The sequence below is a fragment of the Pyxicephalus adspersus genome, chromosome 9, assembly GCF_032062135.1.
Source record: "Pyxicephalus adspersus chromosome 9, UCB_Pads_2.0, whole genome shotgun sequence".
Lineage (NCBI taxonomy): Eukaryota > Metazoa > Chordata > Amphibia > Anura > Pyxicephalidae > Pyxicephalus > Pyxicephalus adspersus.
Window position 1 is genome coordinate 51,398,452 of NC_092866.1, and position 25,873 is coordinate 51,424,324.

At 38.6% G+C, this 25,873-nt stretch overlaps 1 protein-coding gene across 3 annotated transcripts in view; it reads left to right on the top strand.

The window, feature by feature from the left end:
* Window positions 1-499: 499 nt before the first annotated feature.
* SYT9 (synaptotagmin 9) overlaps window positions 500-25,873 on the top strand; it is a 99,221-nt gene continuing 73,847 nt past the window's right edge. For all 3 annotated transcript variants that reach the window (XR_011922163.1, XM_072421897.1, XM_072421898.1), the window contains exon 1: window positions 500-1,699. Coding sequence is in view for 2 of the 3 variants with exons in the window: in XM_072421897.1 (XP_072277998.1) it covers window positions 1,552-1,699 (148 nt within the window). In the remaining variant the exon portion in view is untranslated. The remainder of the gene's footprint in view (window positions 1,700-25,873) is intronic.

Genomic DNA, 25,873 nt, shown 5'->3' on the forward strand with positions numbered 1-25,873 from the left:
TATATTATTAAGTATTATATTATTTCAGGATTATTATTATGTATTACATTATTGCATTGTTTTTACTATTATGTATTATATTATTTCAGGATTAATATTATTGCATTGTTTTTAATATTATGTATTATATTATTTCAGGATTATTATTATGTATTATATTATTGCATTGTTTTTTTATTATGTATTATATTATTTCAGGATTATTATTATGTATTATAGTATTGCATTGTTTTTAATATTTTGTATTATATTATTTTAGGATTAATATTATTGCATTGTTTTTATTATTATGTATTATAATATTTCAAGATTATTATTATTTTTACATTGTTTTTAATATTATGTATTATATTATTTCATTTTTTTGCTCCCAGGTGGGCAGAGTTCTTCCCTAAGAGCGAACTGGGAGTGAATAGCAGGAGCATTGTAGAGGCAGGCAGCAATATAGCTTGCTCCACACCCCTCCTCCCATCCACATCAGTCTTTGTAAGAGCTCAGCATCAGAAACACATCCTGAAAACTAGCTTCTATCACACAGAGAGCGCAGGGAGTCGGAGAATGGCAGTGCTGAAGGCTGTTAATTGCATCCACACCAAACCTCCAGCTACAGGCAATGCAAAACTTGGAGAGGAGACCACAAAGAGCATCTCAGAAGTCTAGGGAGACTTGCCTATATTTGATTTTGCATGTAGGAGAGTATCAGCTTCTTGACTCTTCTCCCTTGTTTGTTGTATGTAGCTTATGAACTCACATTAAAGGATTTTCAGCAAATCTGCTACAAAGAGAGAGAAAGAGAGAGGGAGGGGATGAGCACAGAAAGCAGCACTTTCTTAGTCTTCATCTTGGCAGCCTGAGAGGTGGAGCTGGTCCTTTCTGCAAAGTGAGGAAGGTGAGCTTCGAGATAGCAGCTCATATTGATAGAAAGGCAGGCTGGTTCTTCTGGGTGTGAGCCATGCTTGGTTCGGCTTGGGTGTGTAGATCTAGGTAGGCCAAAAGTAGAAGTTGGACATGACCTCTAAAGAGTTTAGCTAGGGCTGGTGGTCAGTTTAGTGCTTCAGCCAAATGCAAAGTGAGCCCAACTATCAGCTTTAAAGACTTGGGTGCCATTTTTCTCTACTTTTGAGTGAGGAGCTCATTTAACAATATTTCAAGAGATTTTAAAAAAGAGGATATTACCAGTCAAGGTGTTTTGGAGAAAGACATCTGGAGTTTAGTGGAAGAGTTTGCTCAGTCGGTTGTACTTGTCACTTTTTTAGTCAACTCAACTCAGTTGAGTCAACTAGTTCAGTTGGGAGTTAGAAGTGTTATTGTAGAGTTCAGCCAGCTGCCATCTGCACGGAGCAAGCTGCTGAGAGTTGAGCTAGGTGTGAGCTCTTGGGAATACGGTGGGTGTGAGCTGTGTTCGGTGACAGTTAACTGTGCTCAGCCCTTCGCTACGCAGCCACATCAAAAGCTGCAACTTGCCCTCTCTGCCGCCCTGGGTGGGGAGGGGTGGAGAGAGGTCCAGCAGAGCAACCCAAGCTCCCGGCTTCACAAGGATGGTGGTAGGAAATGCCTGGAGACAGGGAGCAGGAGATCTGTATGAAAGCGCTCACACTGGTGGCGGACCTGTGCTATAGTGGCATCGTGGAGAACGAGAATTGCCTGGATTTCATCTACTTCCAGAGAGAACGGAGTCGACCTCGCTACACTGAAACAGGTCAGAAAAGTATCTCTCTTAGCATGCATTCATATCACTGCCTTAAAATGAACTGGCTACCTTTTTCATTCCTTAGCTAAAAAAACAGTAGCTATGCTATAACCCCTAAATTTGCAGCCTGTTGCTGGTATGGACTTAGTCCTTGCATATCTTTCAGGATCTGACTTCTCTGTACTGATAATACTTGTAGTTCCACCAACAATGGACAGTCAAGCTCTGATCTTTACCATATACCAAGTATCTAGTAGACACATCTGCCCCAATACTCTAACCATGTCCAATAAGCCAATTCTTGCTCTAAATTCCGATTGTACAATCAGAATATAACGTGGTCAGGCTGATAAAGCAGTGATGATGTTAAAGGCATAGTAACTCAAAATCACTCATTTGGCTGCGGGCAAGGAATTGGCTGTTATTGGGGTTTGCGCATTGCTCTTGAAATTGTTATTTTAAAATTAAAAAATGGAAATAAGTATACATTTGCTATTCAATCAATGATCTGATATAATATTCAGCTTTGAATGGAGGTCAATGATCAACAGAATTGGGCATCCTTGATTGGATGAGGACAGATCAATGGATGTTTTTGGAAATATTGATCCAAAAGTACAAAAAGTGGTCTTCTGTATGAATGACTGAGCAAAACCATCTGGCCATTAGATTCCATCTGTTCTCCAGTCCATCCCATTCCCACCTCACTATTGGTAAAATATTGTACCCTCTAGTCATATTTTGTGATTGAGAAATTGCAAAACAGATGGGACAGGGTGGTTGAGCTAAAAATTGGCAACAATCTACTCGTGTATATTAGGCTTTATCTACTATCACATACAATCCTTTGAGATGTTTGAAGTTAGCCCACCGAGTTGTAGTCATGTGATTATTAAAGAGACACAATGGCTAAAAATGACAAACTAGTGCTTTATGGAAACAATTTTTTTTTCTGACTTTATTCTGCTGGCTTACAAATCCCAGCATAGACTCCCATTTTCTGACTGGACTTGCCTAGTACTTGTAGTTCCACTATTAGTTTCACTCCTATTGTATGTATTGAACAGAAACTAGCTTGTTCTGTAAAGCAAGATTCAAAGTGAAATGTCTGTCAGCAGCCAATCAGAATGCCTTTTCACTGATCAGATTAAACTACAGCCTATTGGATGCTGTGAATTTTTGCTTGTTGCATTTCAGCCTCTTTTTACTTTATTATTAAGTTGAAAAACCTGCACATTTAAATCTCTGTGCTTCCATAAAGTGCAGCTACCAGATCCAACATCCCGTTCTGTCTTGCTGCTATTTGTAGCTTTTGTTGACCTGTAGTTTTGGCTGCAGTAAAGCAATCATAAATCCTCTGATGTGTCTAAAGCCATATAAATATTCCGTATTTAAACTGTTCTAATGTGATATTGATACATTCCCATGCAGTTTAATATTTGTATGATATTTGTAAAGGTTTATTGTCTAATGTATGTTTTTGGAGTCATAGCTGATCAGAAAATAAAAATTAAAGGGTTGCTCCACTGAAAGGGTGACAAAAAAACGCAGGCGTTTTGTATCTCATTGACAATAGATTGCTGCCACATTTTCCAATTGGACTGCTGCCTATCTTGGAGTCCCCATCCCCCTGAAACAAAAGGGGCTCCCCACTCCATTCTGTCTGTTATAATAAAATAAATAAAAAAATCATTAACAACCCAAGAAATATATCTGCCAGAATCATCATTACTATTATATTAGTGGGACAGTATTACAGAGCCAAACAATATTTTCCCATTCTCTATACCGGCCATTCTCATCCATGATTCCTCCAGTGCCGAGGGTTTCCTTGAGCTGCGGCTGATTGACCTCCCATCCATTGACGACCTGAATAGTTCTGGGGCCAACACTACTTGGCAGAGTAATCTTCATGAAACGTAGAATCTTGTAACCTGTCTGTAAATGTGGCATTCTGACCACTGATTAATGAGGACATTCCTAATGCATTGGTGGCCAATGGGAAGGATTGTAGGGTTCAATGGAAACCTATGGTTCCTCCAGAAATTTCTAGGGGTTCCATGAGCTGTGGCTGATTGACCTTCTTATAAGATGAGTCTACATAGTTCTGGGGGCCAACACCACTTGGCAGAACCAACTCTATGACACCAAAAACCTTTTAGCTGTCTGTAAAGATGGCATTGTGACCAATGATGAATAGGTGGCATTTCCCATTGAAAACCAATGCAAACAGCATTTTTCCTATTGAATACCTATAGCAGAGGTTCTCAGACACTTGAACATTATTGCAAGGGTTCCTCTAGAGTAAAAAGCTGCTCCAGGTGAATTCTGTATGGAGGATTAAAATGAATGATTGGTGTGCCCAGCTATAAGAGAGTGAGAGCATAGTTTTGCCTTGTGTGGGCAGACTTAAAAGTACTTTTTTGGGAAATAGCATTCAGTGATGTTTATGGGAGATACTAGAAGCCAGCAGAAATTATTATTGGATGGGGATGGATTATATGTCTCTAATATATGCTACAAATCGATTATTTTTAAGGGCCACTCCCTAAAGAGGCCCTGTCACCATCTGTAGAATCCATTCTGCATGTATGTACAGAAAAGCTATATGCTTCATTAATTTGGTAAAATAAAACTCTTAAAACTCTTTAAAAACTCTTGAAAAAAACAATCCCCTTCTTACCCCATGCCCTTATATCATTATTAGTCACAGGTTGGGGAAGTCCTGGGGTTCTATTTTAAAACAACAAATCTGACATTCACTGACACATTCACTAGTGGAGATTCAATTACTGTCATTGAAACACATGGACCTGGAAGATTTTTCACCAGTTAATGTTTATTTAAACCGTCAGATTCACTGCTTTTTGAATAGACCCCTACAATTGTAACTGAACCCCAGCAGAAAAAAACTTCAGGACTGGATAGTTAGGAATACAAATCCTTTAGCATTTTCCATGTATTCATCTGAAGCTGGAACAGATTTGCAGATCTAAAGGCAATATATAACATCTCCCAGTCTGGTCTGTGCAGTTATGGGATCTTTCCATAGAAGGACCAGAAGCCAAAAAATGTCTGGCAGTGTCATTATCTGGACAGCGGCAGAACCTGGGAAGTAATAGCTAGATAGAATCAGTGTGTATAATATTCAGGCATGTCTTTAGCAGTGATATGAAAGAAAATGATGTATAGCTGTAGATGTGATAAACCTACTCTGTTTTATGTCAGGAAATTATATTTTACAAATTGGTGAATATGAAGGACCTTAAAATACATATGAATCCAAGAACAAAATGGTAATATATTGGAGCCGATTGTGCTTTAAATATGTACAATATATAAATATATATATATATACAAAAATTTCTATATTGATGAAACAATTTGAAGTATATGGGGAGCCAAACAATTTGTCAATCTTCAACACGTTTCATAGATCTGGTCTGCTTCATCAGGAATATGTGTCAAAACTAAAATCCATAAATTTGAAAGAGCGAATGGGGAGGGGGAGTTCTGGAAAAAGGAGGCTTTTAGGGCACTTAATTTATGCAGGTAAAAACAATAACTTTTATTTTCCCTCCTATTGGTATACCTCCTTTACCTAAATCCATATAACATGGTGACTTAGACAGCCCTTGGTTGAACATGCTGAAGCAAGATATGGTCGGTAGGGGAAGCAGAATTTCCAAGTCAATATTAGCTCTACATACCCTCTTGGCTGCTGTGCTTATGAGTTCTTACTGTTCTAACTGCAGTATCAGAGGTAATATTGACTTGTTCACTTTCTTCATTGTACACTGAACTGAGCTCACTGCACAGTCCCGACATAGCTGGTTGCTGGGAATTAATGAACTCATGTGCACATGTGCAGCAATTACGTCATGACTGTTGTAGCTAAGATGTCCCTCGGAATCCTTTCTCTGAATGCTGTTTGGCCTCTTAATCCACCTCCACCCTTCTTTATAATCCCCAATCAAATAACACACCTGTGGAGTGAATCCAATGGTCAGACGAAGGTTTATTAAACACATATGTAACCAAATATATTTTGTTCAAAACATTTTGCATAGCAAAACAAATCTTTATATTAACCAAAACCTAACCACATCACCAACGAAGTTGCAAGTCCTCTAGGGCATTTACTCTACCCACTATTCCCCCTGGGGTCTGCTGCATCATTAACGCCATTGCTCGCAGGGCAAACACCAGCTCGGGAACAATAACATTCTGGCACCATTCTGCTGCTATTTAATCTCACACTCACCCACCTTTTACACATTAATAACACCCCCAATAACAACCCCCATTAATTAACACTCCCAATTAGGTTTTGCGCTAACATGATGGAATTACTATAATGACTGCCCCAGAGGGCTTTAACGGCCCCTGACATTCTCCCACAAACATCAAAATACTAATACTCCCAAAACTGGCCCCCTGCTATTTTTTCACCAAATTTAAGTAAGGGATTGTGGGAAAACTTGCTCTACCGCTGTCCAACTCCCCCAGCTTTCCTCTTCTGATTCCAGCACATTCCTTGAGCCCAACTCCTGCTTCCAAATCCACCAATCCTAACCTGCCCATGCCCACATTCACCAACTTACTCCTTCCTCTTCACTCAACCCTTTTACTGCCTTCGTCCCCTAAGCCCACAGTCATGCCCACCTTTTGTTTAAATCTTCCGTCCCTCAGCTAAAGGCTCTACTTTCCTGTCTGGGTAATCTAGGTAGCTGAGGATACCAAACCAGACAGAAAACAGGGTGAAGATGCCAGCCTTGTCCAAGGAGCAAGGGGAGGTGAGTTCAGTTAAAAATCATCTTTGTCTTCTGCAATAAAGAACCTGTGTGCTCACATTTGTTTTAATTGGGAAGTTTAGTTCCACTTTAAGGGTGTTCCTTAAAATGGGAGAAGGTGTTTGCCTAACAGAAAGGCAAGGTGTTTTGTGGCACACAGAGAGGAGTCAGGAACATAATACATTGGTAGAAATTTCAGATCATAGCACCAGAAGTATCATTGATTTCAAATTGGCTCAACATGTATTTTCTATGCTTGCGGAAAAATTACTTAACATGAAAGAGGAAAACTAAAGTAATCACCACATTAACCGACTTGTAGACTGCAATATGGTGCATTTTGTTTTGGATGTGCTTTAACTAAAATCAAATTAATAGCCTATACCTGTTTCTCATATCCAAAAGTCCTGCTTTTTTGCCTTCACAAACAGTGGCTGAGCAAAGCTGTAAGTTAACAAGGGAAGGTGAATATGTGTGTCTGACAGCGTCATTATGGAAGTGAATCCATTGCATTGCCCTGAGCTGGCACTGTGTAGCTTTGCTTTAACACTGCTACATTTTCTCTTCTTTGCCTTGAATGATTGAAAGTTTCAGGGTCGAATTCAATGATAAGACAGGGATTTTATTGTTCAGAGGCTCTGAAGTTATTATGATGCCCAATATGAGCCATTAGACCCATCTTTATGTACAGCACCCTATATTTTAGTTTTGCTTGACCTCTAAGCTCGACAAAAGTTAGTTTGCACAATGCTTTGCTATCTCAAGCCCCACGTTTTGCACATTACCTAATTGTTTGTTTGTGTTGCTGGATAATCCGTGCATATTTGAAATGAGAAAAAAAATCCTTTTGCAAATCTGCAGGTCTAAGCTACATTGTGTATGCACCTAAATTACTTCATATTAAGAGGTCTGTTTAGAGATGTAATAGAAGATCAGGGGACTCATACTAGCTGGAATAGTCAGGATTTGGCAATATTTTGCTTTTAGGTTTTTTTTTAAATACCTAAAAGGATCAGAGAAGACAAAAGTAACAATTAATCCTTAAACAGGACCGCATGTATACTTTTTGCTCCCCTAGGCCAGCTAGCTTGTGCTTCTCCACTTTTGTAAAAAAATAATAATACAACATTTTTTACAGAAAACATTACCTTTCCATTACAATCTGCAGCCACTGCTATCTTTAAAAAAAATTGTCAAAAAAAAAATCCAATATGGTGGCCTGGAGACGTTCTGTACACTGTTGATGTAAAGAAAGGGAATGCAGACACTACAGCTTTCTTCGTTAGAACAAGGAAAGCATACCAGATGCTTATAATGAATCAGATACTCCCATTCAGGATTCATTTTGCAAAGGACAACTTTTTTGTCAGAGCAGAAAATAGTTAGTGAACTACAGCACGGTTTTTTTTAATATCCTTGCAATGTATATACTGTAGATTTTCCAGAATGGAATTACTTTTTCTCAATAATAATGAGTAGCAAATTTCTACCATATTTCTGTTGCCGGTTCACTGGATGTCATTCCTTGGATCTTGGATCCCATTTTTGGTAGGTACTAACCACTACATACCAAAAATAGCCCACAGGACCTGACGTTCGGACCTAGTCATCTAACCATCACAATTTGGTCCTCGTCAAAGGTGCTCAGATCTTGGGCTTGCTAATTTTTCCTGCTTACAATGAATCAGCAGAACTGGCTGTTCACTCACTGGCTAACATATCCTACCCCTTTAGAGGTGCCAAAGTAACCAAATAATCAATACTATAAACTTCACTATTCTTTGGGTATAATGTTTCGGCTGGTTGGTATTTGTTACAGCCTGTTTGCACAATATGGTCTTACCAACGATTTTGTAGTATAGGGGTGTGCCTGACTGAATAGAAATTGAATGAATGGATTAAATAGGCCCTTAAAACACAGTAATTTGTGATAAATAAGTGTGATGTTAGATTTAAAACCTATAGGTGTGCAACTTATATCAATATCAATTAATCATATCAATAAATGATTGCCCTAATTATAATTATTGAATAGGTAAATGCATATTAGTGTATTTATTCAAGAAAGTCAGGTAGCATACATGATGAATGATCTAAAAGAGTCTTCCACACTTATAACCTCTTCCCTAATACAACTCCAAGACTTTTATAGAGTTACTTTTATTCCATGGAATCCCTCCTTAGTTCACATTCGGCTTCCTCCTACCCTCAGCACATTTATACAAGCCACTAAACCCACTTTTTCATATCTTTCTTCCTCTCCTAAGCTATCATTTACTAATCGCCATTTCATTACGCCCACCCATTGTATATTGAGCTCCCCTATTTCCTAGATCATACCTTCTATTGGGAAGGGTCTTCCTCTCCTCCTGGTTCTGATTTAATAAAGCTCTCCCAGGCTGGAGAAGGTAGATAATATTGGGAGAAACTGGGTGATCCAACAAACTTGAAATGGATTTTCGTAAAGTTCATTTTCTGTTTTTTGGCAAATGTTTTCAACCCTGGGCCAGATCCCTTCCAGGTTTGCTTGATCACCCTGGTTTTATAGTAATAATCTTTCTTCTCCAGTCTTGGAGAACTTTAAAAACTCTGTGTGGATGTACTTGTCAAGTGTGCCAGTTTGTCATCTGCAGCCCCAATATATTGTACAGCACTGCATAATATGGTGTTGGTAAGATAATAAACCATTAAGATAATAATAATTATGAAGGTGACAGGTTGGGGAGTGCAAATGATTCCTTATACAGTTCACTTCTAGTCAGTTATCCGCGGCTAATTGTCCTCACTGCGAAATGGATCACGGGACTGGACTGCCTGCCAGCAGATTGAATGCTGAGGGATTAGTTCATCACTAATTACTTTTATCCTTTATAAATAAGCCTTTACATATATACACTAATTATTTTTCCATGTCCTAAAATTATGTCTTAAGATTCATTCGAGAGCAATCATTTCTGAGTCTAAGTCCTTACTGTTTTTTTAATAAAACTTGGTGAAAGTTTGTAGCAGATGCACATAACTAAATATTGCTTCAAGGAGCTGCACACGGGAAAATTACTCATCACCAAAGTCCCATATTAGTAATGAAAAGAAGACAATATAAACATGTAATTGTTCCCAAGCTCTCTCAGTAACGACTATTGCTTATTAAAGAATTTTCAAGCAAAAGTAAAATCTTTGTATAGTTCATATAGAACGCTCATTGAAAACTGAAAACTGCTAAATTATGCTTCAACTATGCTATGTTTAAACAGTGTATATGCAGTCATTCTTCATATTTAATTAATTTTTTTAATTAAATTCCTTTTATCCTTAGAGCTCTAAAAGAAATGGTAATAGGGAATCATGCCTTTGCTTTGAGTATTATTTTTTTTAAATAAAGCCACCTTTGTGTGGCAAAATTCTGTTTTACTGTAATAGCACAATCCCTGAATCCTGAAGGCTGGCCTGTAAGGAAATGAGGAGTAAAGTGAAGGAATCAGAGTGACTTTGACTAGTCAAATTGAGTGAGTCAAGATGATAGGCCAGAGCATCTTCTGCAATGTTTTTTAATATGCAGTGGTTGGTTCTTACCAAAAGAGGTCCGTGGAAAGACAACTGGTAAACCGGTATCATGGGAGCCCAAAATACACTAATACTCATTGGGAATTGTAAGCTCTTCGGGGCAGGGTCCTCTCCTCCTGTATCACTGTCTGTATTAGTCTGTCATTTGCAATCCCTATTTAATGTACAGCGCTGCGTAATATGTTGGCGCTATATAAATCCTGTTTAATAATAATAATAATAATAATAATTGGGAAAGGGGGAGGCTTGTCTGCCTGGTCCAGTTCCATGGAAGAGCTACCAAAGCGCAAATTGCTGAAAAAATCCAGGTTATGAGATAAAGATATCAAAACACATAGCGCTTAGTGGCCTGCTGCAAATAGGGATGGGTAGCTGGAAACCAGTGATAGTGCCATTGGGGACCCCTGACCCCGGACTACTGAAAGCACCTACATTGAGACAATGAACATCAGAATTAGACCAGGAATCATAGTCTGGCTTCTGGTTTTAAACGTTTTTGTCTAAAGATAAAATTATTGGGCTTTATTTAGAAAATAGTAAATCTGATTTTAACCAAACACAGCTGCTGAAGCTGCTGAATGCGTAACTGTCAAGAATATATTTATATATATATATATATATATATATATATATAAACATTTACCTAGTCAATCATTTCAATCACTGGTCTCCCTCTTCCTTTGGTAAACTTTTTATTTATATTGGCAGCTTTTCACATGGTCACAAGTCAAAAATAGAACCTGTATCATTCAATACTCATCACCCATTTCAAAACTGGTTAGTGTTGATTGAGGCATTTACCATAGGATCAATATTCTTTATGTCAACAGCTAATTAAAGTCTGTTTACTCTGCAACAATTCTGCACATGACCATAAGATCCAGGCGTATGCTTAAATAGGATTGTCAACCCCACCCGATTCCCAATAAGTAAATACTTCTCACACAAACATCTCTTGACTATGTACGTGTTTATTCTTTACAACAAGAGGGATAAGTGTTTTGTATTTTTTCTTGGAAGCGATTTGGGAAAGTTTTTTTTCAGGGGTGGACTGTGCTTTATTAGAAAGCCAGAATCAGTTATTCTTCTGCCATGCCTTTTGGTTCCGTCCACTAACTCGTACATCTTGTATTGATATATGAAATGGGATGAGGAATCAAAGTTAGGCAATATTTGCAGCGGTTGGACAGATGTGAAGAAGCAGTTTTAGAAGAAACTGGTCACCAGAATGTAAGTATACAGTATAGCAGAATAACCCTTGGCACCAGGTGTATAAAGGATTTGGTAGATCTTTTAGACTTGGTGGATCATAGAGACATTGTAGGTCATGGAGAGTTTGTAGGTCATGGAGACTTGGTGGATCTTGGAGACTTTGTAGGTCATGGAGAGTTTGAAGGTCATGGAGACTTGGTGGATCACGGAGAGTTTGTAGATCATGGAGACTTGATGGATCATGGAGAGTTTTAAGGTCATGGAGACTTGGTAGATCATGGAGACTTGATAGATCATAGAGAATTGGTAGATATTTGCAACCACTATAAAGTGATTGGAGTTGTTGGATTTTAGATTTGTTTTAGATTCTATAGAATAGGATTGAAAGTATTGGGTCAGAACAGATATGTAAACTGTAGCAGATAGAACTCACTACTGGAAAACATATAATGAGCCATAGGAATATGTAGGCCACCAGAATTCAACTATAACTAAAAAACATTTTGATTGACAGTACCCTTAAGGAAACAGAATTGCTGAGATATTTTGTACCTTGTGTATTACCTGCAGATAGTAATTAAATTGCAGTCAAGGTTGGACACCCTAACCTCATGGGACCAGGGCAGGTCCAGTCTATAAACTTTCTATATTCATACCCTAAATCTAAATTCAGGGGCACAGACAATAGCTCTGGGATCCTGGGGCAAAATTTAAATATGGGCCTCAATAAATCTGACCACATATATGGTTACACAGACAAGAGGAAAATTACCCCTTAGTAAAATAGTCCCATCCTCTCAGCATATTTCAACTAGCTGGAGCCGTGGAAGTTAGCCAAACGTGTGTTACACTTAATTCCTCATTTTATTTATTTTCAGAGCATTTGCTGTTGGTGACGATGAGCAGAAACAGTACTTTAAATCAGTAGCATATATTACAACGTTTGACAGTTCCCCAGTTGCTGAGCGCACTTACACTGCATTATACCCTCCCCTGAGACTGTACAATAGCATTATTTGTGACTAAATTTATCATGGAAACACAGTTAAGATTTAAAGGAAAACTATCATTAAATCTGAGCAAACCTTAGATTTAAACAGGATTGTCTTGCTGCTTATATTATGAATACATGTCAATACATTTTGGTAATACAGACTTTATCATTAGGGAACTTCAGTCTCTAAATACCAGATTTATACCAGGGTTGCCAGAATAATAATCAGTCAATAAAAAATTTATCAAAAATTTATAACTAGCATTAATCATAAATCTATTTACCTAGTTTCCTTATGTTGTAAGATATTATAAGTGATTGTTAGGTTACCCACCAAATTTATTCACATGAATTTTATTGGCATTTATGTTGATTACTGTTTTCAATGTTCGCAAATTTCCTTTTGTGCCATAGGCTTATACTCGAGACAGTGTGATTTCATCTCTGATTTAAAGTAGGCTTTTACTTGGGTCAATAAAGTTTTTATGTTTTTTAGGTTAAAGTAGGTAACTTGATTTAAGTATACAAGGTAATGAATGGATTATTATAGACCTTGTAGATGCTTAAAGGACCTGCACATCAGAGTTATAGCACAGTAAGGTTTGTAAAAAGTACAAAAATATCTATAGTTTCCCATAAGATTGCCAAGTCCATGTAATTCAATGAGTGAAGAAAATTTGAGCAACTTTCCACATTTTATATGGATTTAAAGCACTGTATATGTCGATATGTTATTGTATTATCAAAAGCAATTGTCAGTATTGTAAAAATCTGCAGTTTACCTAAAATTATTGGCTACTAATTAAGCAATGAAGGTCCTTGTTTGGGCAGTTCCTGGTATAGGATGACAATACTCTGTCCCTTACTCTCAATTGCTTTTGTGGATTGCCTCCCTTAGATTCCCCCTTTAAAGACCACAAGTGTCTGTTGTCACCATCACAAAGCCTTCCATGACAAATGATTTACAGACGTTGTTGAATCACAGCTGCAAAGAGGTCATTATTACATGCAGCCAGAAAATTAAAAAGATGAAAACTGTGTTATATTTTTTTGGAAACAGAATTTCTTTATGACACATAGTGCATTAGACAATTAAATATATCATTGCATTAGGGTGAATGTTCAAGCGCAAACATTTATTTCTATGGTAAGAAAAATCACAATTATGCAAGAACTCAGGCTTTGTGGCATCAGCATGCTTGCTCTATCTTCAGAGGTAAAGTACAAAGCTTGATGCTAACATGACACAAGAAGGAAGATAGAGCAAATCTTTGGCAGTTCTCTGTACCAGACAGTCTCCTCACCGCTGTTTCACCATGTGCTATCAGCAGACAATATTTAATCATTTGAGATGTGGAGCTAAAATTGGCACAAGGAATATGCACAGTGTACATTCTGCAGCTCATTATTAAAAAACTGTCAAGTCAAACATTCTTTTCTCCTTTCACTTTTAATCTGGGACATGTTTCTCTGTATGTCTTTGAACTGATGCTGGGGGAAAAAAAGACATTGTGTGCCTACTGTTCTTGCAACATAGCAGAGGCTGGTAATGGCATAGTAGCTTGCACTGCAATAAATGACCTTGGCTTGAAGTCTAGTAAGTTAGCACAAAAGAATATTAGTTATGTTGTATTCACACAGACCTCTGGCAGGGAGTAGTCTATAAACTTATTGAGTGCCAACAGCATTCATCTCTAATTTAAAGTCTCAGCCCAAACTGCATTATATTTGGAGAATATTTGTAATGGAGAGCAGGTAACACTATCCTTCTCTTACACCGCAAGCACTACTATTTCTAAAAGTGTTTTCCATTCACAAAGCCTTCTAAGTCCATAAAGCAGCTAGAGCTCCAAGTCTGGAGGAAAGCTGGTCATGTCATCCAATTCTTGAATTGTGAAGCTGGTGCAGTAAACGGCATCTCAGTATGCTTTATGAATCTGTATTTTAATGAACCCAATAGTTTTTTGAAACTAATGTATATGGTAGAAATTTGTTATGTTTTCTTTATAGTGTTTTAGCTTTTTCACTGAATTTGTATTTTAGTGTTGTTGATTTATCTACAAACCCTTTTCAGCACTCTAATGTCTACGCTTACACTCCACTGAGAGCAGCACATCATTCCTCTGCGTAGGATTCCTGAGTGAAATTTTGCAAAGGACCCTTCTTACACAATGGGCCTGATTTAATAAAGCTCACGATGGGCCTGGTTTATTAAAGCTCGCGATGGGCCTGATTTATTAAAGCTCTCCAGAGTAGAGAAGAAAAGCTATTATGGGAAAACCTGGGTGATCTAGCAAACCTGGTCAAAGACTGAAAACATTTGCCAAATATTATTACCCAGCTTCTCCCCTGATAGTCTTCTCCGGTCTTGGAGAGCTTTAATAAATCCGTCCCAATGTGTATCAGCATGGAGGCTTATACTTCCCACTACGGACACGTCATAGTATGGAAATACAAGAACAGAGTTGGGACACAGTAATACCCCCATAAATTAAAGTACCAAACAATGTGGAAGAAATCATTGCTGACCTCTTTCTGAAAATACTAGATTGTTGTTATGCCGACTCTTAGGCTAGGTACACACGTGCAATTCTCTTTAATCAGCTCAGGGACGTAATCAGACAAGGATCAGGTGTGTGTACAATGCTCGGCGTCTATCGTCTGAACCACCGTCCTGGCGATCCACGGATGATGAACAACGAACGATCGTAATGAAAGTTAAGGGAGAGAGCGTCCAGAAGGGTGCTTCTCCCCCTCCCCTCTCCATAGAGCAGAATAGTGCTCTATATACACCACTCGTGCATCATGCAGTAGTTAGTCGTTGGAAAGGATTGTGAAAGATCCTTTCTAACGATAATTATTGCACATACGTACATAGCATTAGGCTTACCTGTTCAATGTCACAGACCTGGAACAAGTATGTAAATCTATTTCTCACAACTGTTCTGTGTTTGGAGGCACTGTGCCTCTTTTAAAACCAAATCACTTTGCACCTCTCCACCTCTTTGTGCCCCATGGTAAGTTCCCTGCATATTGCTATAGAGAACTCTCCATGACTATAAGAAAAGTTTGGTCAATCACATCTACTGGTAACCAGACCAGGTTTTCCTCTTCCAAGTTTATATTTTCTTTGTTTACTGAAAAAAAATGGTCTTTGCTTGCTATAAAGACCATAAAGCTACTTACACATGTCACATTTCTCTCGCCTGATAATTGACTTTGGGCGGATATCAGGCGAGAATCTGGCGCGTGTACAGCCCAAGTTGTTCATCGTCCGTGGATATGTCCTGGCGGATCCACAGACGAGGGACGATGGACGATCCTAATGCCAGGTAAGGGGGAGAGCGTGCACAAGGGTGCCGCTCCATGGCTCTCCCCCTCACCTTTCCATAGAGCAGAACGGTGCTGTATTGTATGTACAGCACTCGTTCATGCATCGTGCGTTTCTTATCGTTGGAAAGAATCGTGAAAGATCCTTTCCAATGACAAGAATTGCATGTTTGAACACAACTTAAGTATTGTGTGCCTCAGGAGGGAGACCCATTGAAGTATGGGGTCTCAATATTTTTGTGCAGACAATAGAAGAAGATCTAGGCCAACCGGAGGTAAATATTAGTATGCAGTATAAGTACGCGGCTCTAGGGTGGGTAGCTAAGGTTGGTGGGGATGCATGGGGAGAAAACTCTATTTAATAATTCACTTACCCTTCAAACTTTAAACATTTCTTACAAATAATTTTGACAAATTTTAGATAATGAACCCAAATTACTGTTATTTCCCTTTAGCTACGTTGAAGATTGTTGAGTTGATGCTATTCATGTACACCCTCTCTCTCCCTACACTATACTTCACTACAAAACAGAGGAAGGATTTATTTCTTTAAGGTTTTTAATCACATATTGGAGAGTATTACAGCTGTTGTAGCAATTCAGGTCACGGTTATATTTATTGAGTCTTAAAGACAAGAACTGTTAGTAAAGATTAGCAAAATGATTGGTCTCCAGATGGTGAAAAGTGAGCGGAGTTCTCTGCTCATGGGCTCTGTTCTAGCAAGAAATATGTTGATGAAATGATTGGAGGAAAATTTTCATCATAATTCATATCAAGAGCTGGCTTTTAACGAGTGTCTGTGTAATAAAAACAAAATCATCAATGGTATAATGACTGGATGTTGTAGTAGGGTAATTGGACTCAATTTTGGCTTGAGCTTTTATCCTAAACAAAGATGACAATAGCCGTAAGATGATCATCACCAGATTCTGCCAGTTAAAGTTTGGTTGGAAAACATCTGTACATGTGTGCACCATGCAGTTATTCCAAGAAGCAGATCTGGTCCTCATACTTTTAGATGAATGAGGCTGAGCTGATGGTGAAGTTGTGACCCATACCTGAAAGTTTGGGTAATTTACAGGAAGTATAGAGGCCATTGGGTTAGTGGGAAGTGTTGTCCAGGTAAGACCACACACCAAAGGTTGCTTAAGCTTAAGGTGTTTAAACTCCATAAAATGCCCAAACACTTTAGAATACATACATTGTTGCCGTCGCACCTAACAAAGGATTTCTGTGTATTCCCTTATGAGATTTGCATAGTTCTGGAGAACAAAAGCTATGTTGTTGACCGCTCCCTAGTCTGTGACTGGGCAGTAAAAGAACAGCAGCAGGCTGATGAGGTTATCACTGTGCTCCAAATTCTTTCTTGCCAATGCAGCACACCTGTTTTGCATCCAGTACTGCCCCATCACTTGGTTGCTACTGTTTACTATTACCTGGCCAGAAATCATCTTGACAGTTTATATATTGCCTTGGCAGTGGAAATGCCTGCAATCACAACTACAATTAGTGGGTAACATTTAGGCGGCGCATAAATTTAGTCTTTTTTTAGGGGATACAGACCTAACCCAAAATTTGAGTAAGCTTTGCTACAATATATGGCAGAGTAGGATGCATTGTGTTGCCATTCATGTGAATATCATCCAAGTGTGTAGTGGAGTCACCACACAACACAAAATATGGTCATGATTGTTTTTTTTTTCTTTACTAGGGTGTGTTTGCAGCCTGTTCATCATGAATGGGCTGCCCCAATGCAATATATGCCAATGTGTTCCAGAACACACAACGCATGCCATAACGTTTACAAACACATGCAACAAAGCACCACAATGGAATTCTTAAGTGTAGATTCCTGTATAGCTAAAGAGAGATATAGTTAAAGTTTTTTAAGAGCTTGAAAATATGTTTTTCCTTGACTTGAAGTTCTTGGTGAGACAAAATACCTACAGATGTGAGAAATACATTTTCAAAATTACTTTTACTCCTAAAATACTTTAACTTACTTGAGAAATAGTCAGCTCACTGTAATAGGTTACAGGGCCAATGAGAAATATGAAAGGACATGGAGCTGGGAGAAGCAGGAACATTTGGTTATTTTTAGTAGCAAGTCATGGTTCTTTTTTACTGAACTAGGAGACTCCACAGAAGCTGTTCTTTGCGGGAGCTCACTTACTGACTTGTGTAATAGTGATAACTTATTAAACACTGAATTCATGTAAAGCGAAAACTCAGCTTTAACTTTGCAGTGATAATTGTAGTATGGAAACATCAGAATACAGTGCCTACTTTTCTCTCCCGCTAGACTTGTGAATTAAACTAACTACAGATACCAATCTAATGGTACTGATGTTAAATAAAATAATTTTGAATTACCCACAGACAGTTTTTTCAAAAAGTTTTGCTGTCCCAACTTGGAAACCATCCATTCAACTTTTCTTATCAAATGAGATGACTTGTCTCTTAATGTTTAATTTCAAAATACAAAACATTTCACTTAGAAATCCAAAACACTTAATGGTAAGTAACCAGCAAAATACCCAAATAAAGTAAATACATGTAAGAGAGAAGATGTATGTGAGTTACTGAGTTCACAGTTCTGCAACACAAACGTTTTTCTCCTGCAAGACTTAGCTCTGCCCTAGCCCTTGACTAGACAGTGAAAGATTGATGAACAAATCTTAGCAAACCCTTTGTTTGCACACAAGCTTCTCCTTCTTCTAATCCAAAATCTTTTGTCCAGGGGGTTGTTAGAGGCTGCTATCTGATCAAATTCAAGCAACTACACTAAGTGCATTTAAAAATACATTTACTGATATAATAATACAAACATTTATCCATGTAGACTCTTTTTTTCTGTAATAAATATTTACTCTCCCTTTCAAATAAGGAAAAAAGTTGTAAACCCTCTTCTTACTCTAACCAGACTCTTATCTAGGCACACAGCATGCTTGGCTGGAAAAAAGGGGGAAAGCAAACAAGTTCCCTGTTTCTTGCACACGGCCCCATTTCTTCTAGCAACAATAAGTGTTCAGGGACATGGTCACTTCCCTAAATCTTCCCCTCTATTATTACACAGTATTTAGCGCCATCACAGTACACAGCGCTGTACAAAGTCCATAGTCATTTCACTAGCTGACCCTCAAAAGAGCTCACAATCTATTTTCCCTACGTTCATATGTCTTTATAATACAATTTTGGGGGGTAACCAATTACCCTAACGGCATGTTTTTGGAATGTGGGAGGAAACCCAAGCAAAAACAGGGAGTACCTGCAAACTCCATGCAAATAGTGTCCTAGCCGAGTCTCAAACCTGGGACCTAGCACTGCAAAGGCCAGAGCACCTACCTCTGAGCCACTGTGCTGCCCTAAAAGAGGATGTAGGGCCGTGCATTGAGGGAGTTGAGGTAGCATCATGGAATTGATTTTTTAAAAATGTGCTACTCTATCTATAGATAATACATCATAGGCAGTAAACTAGTAAATGTGAGGGTTCACACTGGGTCTGGCTTATTTAAGCTCTCCAAAACTGGAAACATGAATTTCTAGGACAGGTCTGGAACATAACAAACATTCTGTGTAAAGGACTTTCCTAGCACAAGGCTAATGCTTGGGACACCAAAGATTGTGTGCCTTCAGGTTTCAACAATGAAAGCCATTCTAGAGTGGGGATTGGGTGCACAAGGACATAAATGCAAAAGCAAAATTTATAAATTCCAGATTCTATTTAGACTCTTGTATCATAAAAACTCAACAACATGTTTTAGGGCTTTAAAGGGTTCCCCTTAATCAGGACAGGAAGTACTATGGATCACAGCACGTACTGGACTAATATTATCTACAGGTTATTTTTATGACCACTCCATAGGCTTGGTAAAGCCTAAATGGCACTTAAACCAAATATTCTATGTACCTATTAGAATCAGTTTAATTTTTTCAGCCTAGAACAGTGGTCCCCAACCTTTTGCAGCTCGTGGACCACTGAATCTACAGACTCATGCTTGCCTGCGTCTACTGACGCATGCGTGGTCCGGAGTCCTATGTAACTCAAAGGGGAAGGAACTTCCCCCTGAGTGACGTCATAATGCCAGGTCTGAGCCTGCGATGGTAGAGTGTGTCCAGGGACACGACCCGGCCACCGCCCTGAGCCTGTGATGCGTGCCGGAGACGTGGTCCGCGGCTCTGGCCAGTGGGTCTGGAGAAGGACCTCTCTGGGGGGTGCACCGGCAAGAGCCACAGACCAGCACTGGTCTTTGTGCTCTCGCGGCCCACCTGTCAGTCACTAGTGGGCCATGGACAGGGGGTTGGGGACCTCTCGCCTAGAATATGCTTCATTTAACAATACCAAGCCTTGATGAAGGGAGACCCTCTGAATTCCCAAAATTCATTGAATCATTAATTCAGCAGTATTTAAACCCCGATTGAAATCCCTTTCTGTCTTTAGAAATCTAGCTATCCACACCTTTTCATGGAAATGTATATTTGATTCAAAGAGAATTCCCCCCCCCCCCCCCAAACACATATGTAGCCTTGCAGTTGGTGCCTCAATTAAAGACTTCTCACAAGGAAATTTTTATCATCCTTTCTTTGTCTGTTCTTATGGTGTTCATAATACAGAAGGTCTTTTTTTGTTTTTGCCTCCAGCTTTTAAGAAACTATATCATAGTCTATCATTTATTGATCTTAAAACCTCTGAAGACTGGGAATGAAACTACTTACAGGAAGAGTTTTTCTCCATTTGTGATATAATTGTCCATTGTTTCATTGAGGTTTTTCTATTTACCTCTTATAGATCGATAAAGTTATTTATAAATATGAGACAATTACGTTAACTCAGGCAATGCATGAGAAGCTTTTCAAAGGATTGTTCACATTCACCACCTGCCCCTGGCTTTAGGTGAGGACACCACAAAGTTAAAGCTTTGTCCCTGAAATGTCTTCGTTTTTTACTTTTAGCCAAATACACAATACGCCTAAATAGAAATAATGGAGATAACTTAGTAAAATATTTAGGCTGTTTACTTACCATGGTGAATTATCAACTTACTTCATTTATGGAATACAGTAATAGTTCACGTTGCAAAGAACACCTCATAACATGCTCGTCATCACATTGTTATTGAGTTGAAGCCCTTGCAAGGGGTTGGTTTACTTTGCTTTATAACTTTAGTAAATTAACCCCAATTTTTTATTAGAAAACAACAAAGATGTGCCCATTCAAGAGTGGAAAAGGTTGGGAGTATTGCAAACATTGTTTGAATGTTGTTGAATTGTTCTAAATATTTTCAAAGAGCCTTTATAAGTAAATATGTGCAGAGAAGAACTAACCTCGGGGCATTTTTGTCTTGGGCTAATAATATATGTTGGGCTGGTAGCTCTGAGTGATAACACGAATCATTGTTGGACCCTTGGACCCAGTAAAGACATCTGAAAATAATCTCTTGTAGTCATTTCCATAACAGGAGAATGAATGGTACTGTACACACAGTGCTGTTCTGTTCTATAGAGAAGGGAAGGGGTACTAGCAAGCGGCAACCCATTGCGTTCTCCAAGATAGGAAAGTACATTGGTCACTCGAGGGACAAGTATACCAATCATAGAGACTATTATATTCATTTGTGTTGGGCCACAATAATCTTTTTTAGCTTTAATAAAGACCAATTAGAATCACAGTCCCCGCAACAGACATGTGTTTTGGTGCCACTCATTATAAATGGGTTGGGTGACTTTGAATCATTAGGTTTGCAAAGTGCTTGGAAAATATTTGAAAATTCATAGATAATGCAGAATGTTTAAATTAAATCCAACTGTGTGTTTTTTTATTTGCCATTAAATTAAGTTTTTAATGTAACATAGTGTCTAAAAAGAAAGCCCAGTATTCCTAAAGCTTCCCCTATTGCAGCTGATATTGGCAAACATGACTGTGGCAAAAAATAGTTACGCAGACTTGCATTCCCCACCACTAAAACCCCTTTTCCCCTCCTTTTGTTACCCACTGAATTGAATGGCCCATAGGCTATTTATTATAACAAATATTAATCATTAACTTTAGTAATATAAAAAACAAAATTCAATAACCCAAGTAAATATAAACATTAGGACAATCAAATGTCAACAAATATTAAACACATAATAATCAATACATTAATCATAAATAATACTTAAATACCCATTAAATAACATATAAACAGAAACAACACTGTTCCCAACTTTTATTAATGGCTGGCCCCCAAAGGCCACCACATTTTTTGCATCTGCACCTTAATCACAATTGCTCCCAGCCGCCAATTCTCTCAGCTCGGGAACGAAAGATACCTTCCATTTTGTGCAGACCCCCCAACATCATCCACTAAACACCATTATCCAACAAACAGAAACTCCATTCCATGGATGGGTCCCCAATTCCAAAGCCATTTTAAACCAATCAGCACATCCCCCTCGAGGACCTCAACCGCACACCACAATTCTAACCAAACAGCTGCATAACCCAAATAGCTAACCATACCCAACCACTCAAGAGGGAGAGAGGGGGTGAAAAACATTCCCTGTACGCTGTCTCTTCTGAAAATGAAAGTTTTTAACCCTATGCTGTCTGCTCCCTGTCTGCCCAGTCATGTCGGCCTTCCCCTATGCTCGTTTCCTCGCATAATACAGGTTCAACTTTTCCCTTGACCCTTATTGGCTATCCAGTACCATATTATAGAAATTGTGGTGTGAAATTAACTGGAAATAAATTACAGAGCTTGGAAAAAGTAATAGATAGCACCCTGCAGTGTCATTACACCAATGAGCCACACTAGTATAGACGAGACATACTGCCTGCTTGGGTCCTAATCTTACCGAGCAGCCTCATTGATGCCATCCTGACATGTGTTTTATAAGGTAGCAATGTGTTTGCGGGGAAAGTCTGAAAAGTGATAAATCTTGACAGATGGGGAACAAGGTTGGCAATTGTTTTAACACCTTCTTCCCATGCTTAAAATAGAGCTCATCTGTGAAGAGCTGAATTTAATTCACACCACAATAAGAGCAAACAATGGTACAAACAAACCCACACACCCACATACAGAAGAAATGTATTGTATGCATGCTTTCTTTTATCCAAGAGGCCACTTAAAAAGGAATACCATAAATATTTTTACATTCCAAGGACACTTGGGTGCCATTTACAGGATCAGTAAAACAAACTGGATTATGTTCACTGCAGGAGTGTTTGCAGAGAAGCATTTTAGGCAGTGGCTACCGAGGGCATTATTTGGCGAGGGCATTATTTTGTGGTGATAATGGAAGCTGCTTTTTTGGTTGAAGGATCTTTCAATACAATTAGGTGGTGGAAATTCAAAGTTTGTATATTTGAATTGCCACTACCTAATTTATCAATTACAGGTAGTCCCTGGGTTACTTACGAGATAGGGACTGTAGGTTTGTTCTTCAGTAAAAATTGTACAGGTTAAAAATTTTAATAAATCAAATTAATACAGATGTTATCTCAACATATTATTAGGGGGCATGGTGTCAGTTACTGTATAAAATACTCACTGTTAGTTAATCACAAACAAATAAAAAAAAACAAACAAAAAAGTTCATGAAGCCTGACGTTAATTAGACGTTAATTTTTAGACGTTAATTTTTCGGGAGCAAGCTGTGCTTAGATATGCAAAAAGAAATAACTGCAGAGTTTATCTTTAAAGAGTTACAAAAGGTTGCAGAACTGTAAAGACTTTATCTGCAAGTCATGCCAACCCCCCCCCCCCCCCCCCCCCCCCCCCCCCCCCCCATCAGGCCTCCGTCCTGCACACAAATAGTGTATATCTAGGAGTCGTCCATATGTCGGATGTCCTTAACTCAGGGACTTCCTGTAATTACAGTGGTTGTATATTTTAGATACTTTTTATATGCTTTTTATATTTTCTTTAACCAGTAAAAACTCTAATTCTACTTAAAATTGTGGTTTAATCAGCTAATACTTTGCTTTTCTCCTCCCTCACCAACATGGCAATAAAATGTATTCATAAAAGCTTTTTAGTTTTTAATACATACCTTTGTTTAGGGCCCCATTTCATCATCACCTTTCTTTGCAAAGCAAATGGATCATTGATGATGGGAGGGAGTGTAGATAACTTCCTACAAACATGATAACACCCACCTATGGTGCTAAGCTAATTAAAATCCAATGAATGACATGGATGATCCGGGGACAGTAAAGGTGCGTACACACTTCCAATTTTTATCGTTCAAAATGAACGACGAACGAACGGCGAACGATCGATTGGGCAAAAATCGTTCGTACAAAAAGTAACCAACGACGCAAGTCGTTGGAAACGAACGACCGGACCGGCGGATCGGATTGGACGACGATCGTTGACCATCGTTCGTGTGTACGATCGTTCGTTGATCGTCCATGGTCTGAGCATGCGTAATGAACGAACGTTCGTTCACTTTCCTGTCGTGCACATAGTTCCTCTATCGCTCAAACGATCGTATCTATTGTGTGTACAATATCTATGAACGATCGTGTCGTTATCTGTATGTGCAGGATCGGTGCTATACGATCGTTCGTAGATATCGTGCAGGATCGTTCGTCGTTCGTTTTCCAACGATAATAATTGGAAGTGTGTACGTAGCTTTAGGCTGGGGAGAAAAGGTGTAGATGATTAAATGTCCATTAGCCAGGAAATGAGCAGACCCCATCTTACTTGGTTGGCTTCTCATGCAAAGCCCACAGCATGCAATAAAAAAATAGAATAAAACAGTGCAGTACAGGAGAGAAGCCTGCACAACTCTGCAAAACAAAAGGTAAGGCTGGAGATCAACTGGAGATAGATGCATTTATTATCTGTAAAGTCAAAACTCATCATTCACCCCCCAAAGTATAGGGGTAAGTGAGGAGTTTGTCTGAAGAGGAGGCAGATCCATGGGTGGTGACAGGGGAGTTCTGTTCTCCTCTGTCTCCGCTTCTGTTTCTGGATAGCAGCTTCTGCTTTTTTACCATCCTTTCTTTTTCCTGAATAAGAGAGGATGCAATATTTGGAGGGGGTCATGGGAGATAAACATATACAAGTTTTCTTTGATATATTTTACAGTGATAAACGTTCATGTCTTTTTGTATATTTATGGTATTGCTGACAAAGAAAAAAAACATCTAGATTGCTTTGATACATGAAACAGCTAGTTCATATTTGTATCTAGCAAACTCCTGGTTAGGGGTTTGAGGCTGTCTATTAACATTAAAAGGTCTCTATAATTTGAGCGTTACACTGCATGGCCAAAAAAAAGTTCTTAGGCCTATGGGGACAGTGCCATGATTTGGGTTGCTTCATTTAGACACGTTTATGTTCAGCAATGGTATTCGCTGAAAAAATGAAGACAGCTGACTCCCTCATTATATTGAATAAGAAGGTTTTTCCATTAATTATCTATTTTTTTGACAATGCTGGGATTTATTGGGCTTATCTTGTAAAAGAGTGGTTCAAGGATCATGCGACATAATTTTTACACATGGATTAGACACCAAAGATTCCAGCAATGTAAGTTCAGGCTGGAGGAGTAGGTGTTCCATCATGCCGTCGGTCCTAGGTAATGCCTATGCATGACATGGAGACTAGATGAATGATAGACAGGGCCATGCACACCACATGGAGAGGGTTTGATATTGTCCATACAGACATTCAGTTTGGCTTTAGATACCTACTGCAGCTTCTATTGCTTCTTGTAAGGAAAAGATCCAAATCTCCTGGAATTGTCAGGGGCAGAAGTTTCGTAGATGATTTCACACTGGATATAAATAAGGGTATGAGGATTTAGACACAAAAGAGCCCAGGCTAATTCATTGATTTGGCAAAATTAACAAACCTAAATCTTCCCTATTAAGCCAACCTTTACTTTAGATCCACTGTATACCTCCCTACTTACTATTTGGAACAAGTCGGTGTTTCTTAACCAGAAATATAGTTCCTCCAGAGATTGCTAGGGACTTTTAGAGCACTGTGCCTCTCAGGTCAGTTTAAGTGACAACAATAATATTTTTGGCTATATGTAGGAGTGACATTCTAACCCGGTGTCCACCACCCTAATATACTATTAATGTAGAATTTTTAAAAGGAAGTCCTTGAAGTACTGAAAGTTTTTTCAAGAGGTCCTCCATGTTAAAAAGGTCAAGAGGGTCTGTTACCTCTGCACTCATTCTATTAACATGTACACTTAGGTGATTATATCATGCATAATCCATACATTGGTAGTTTAAAAAGCATCTGGATTTTGCCTGTCCATTCAATACTTTTAAGAGATAGGTTA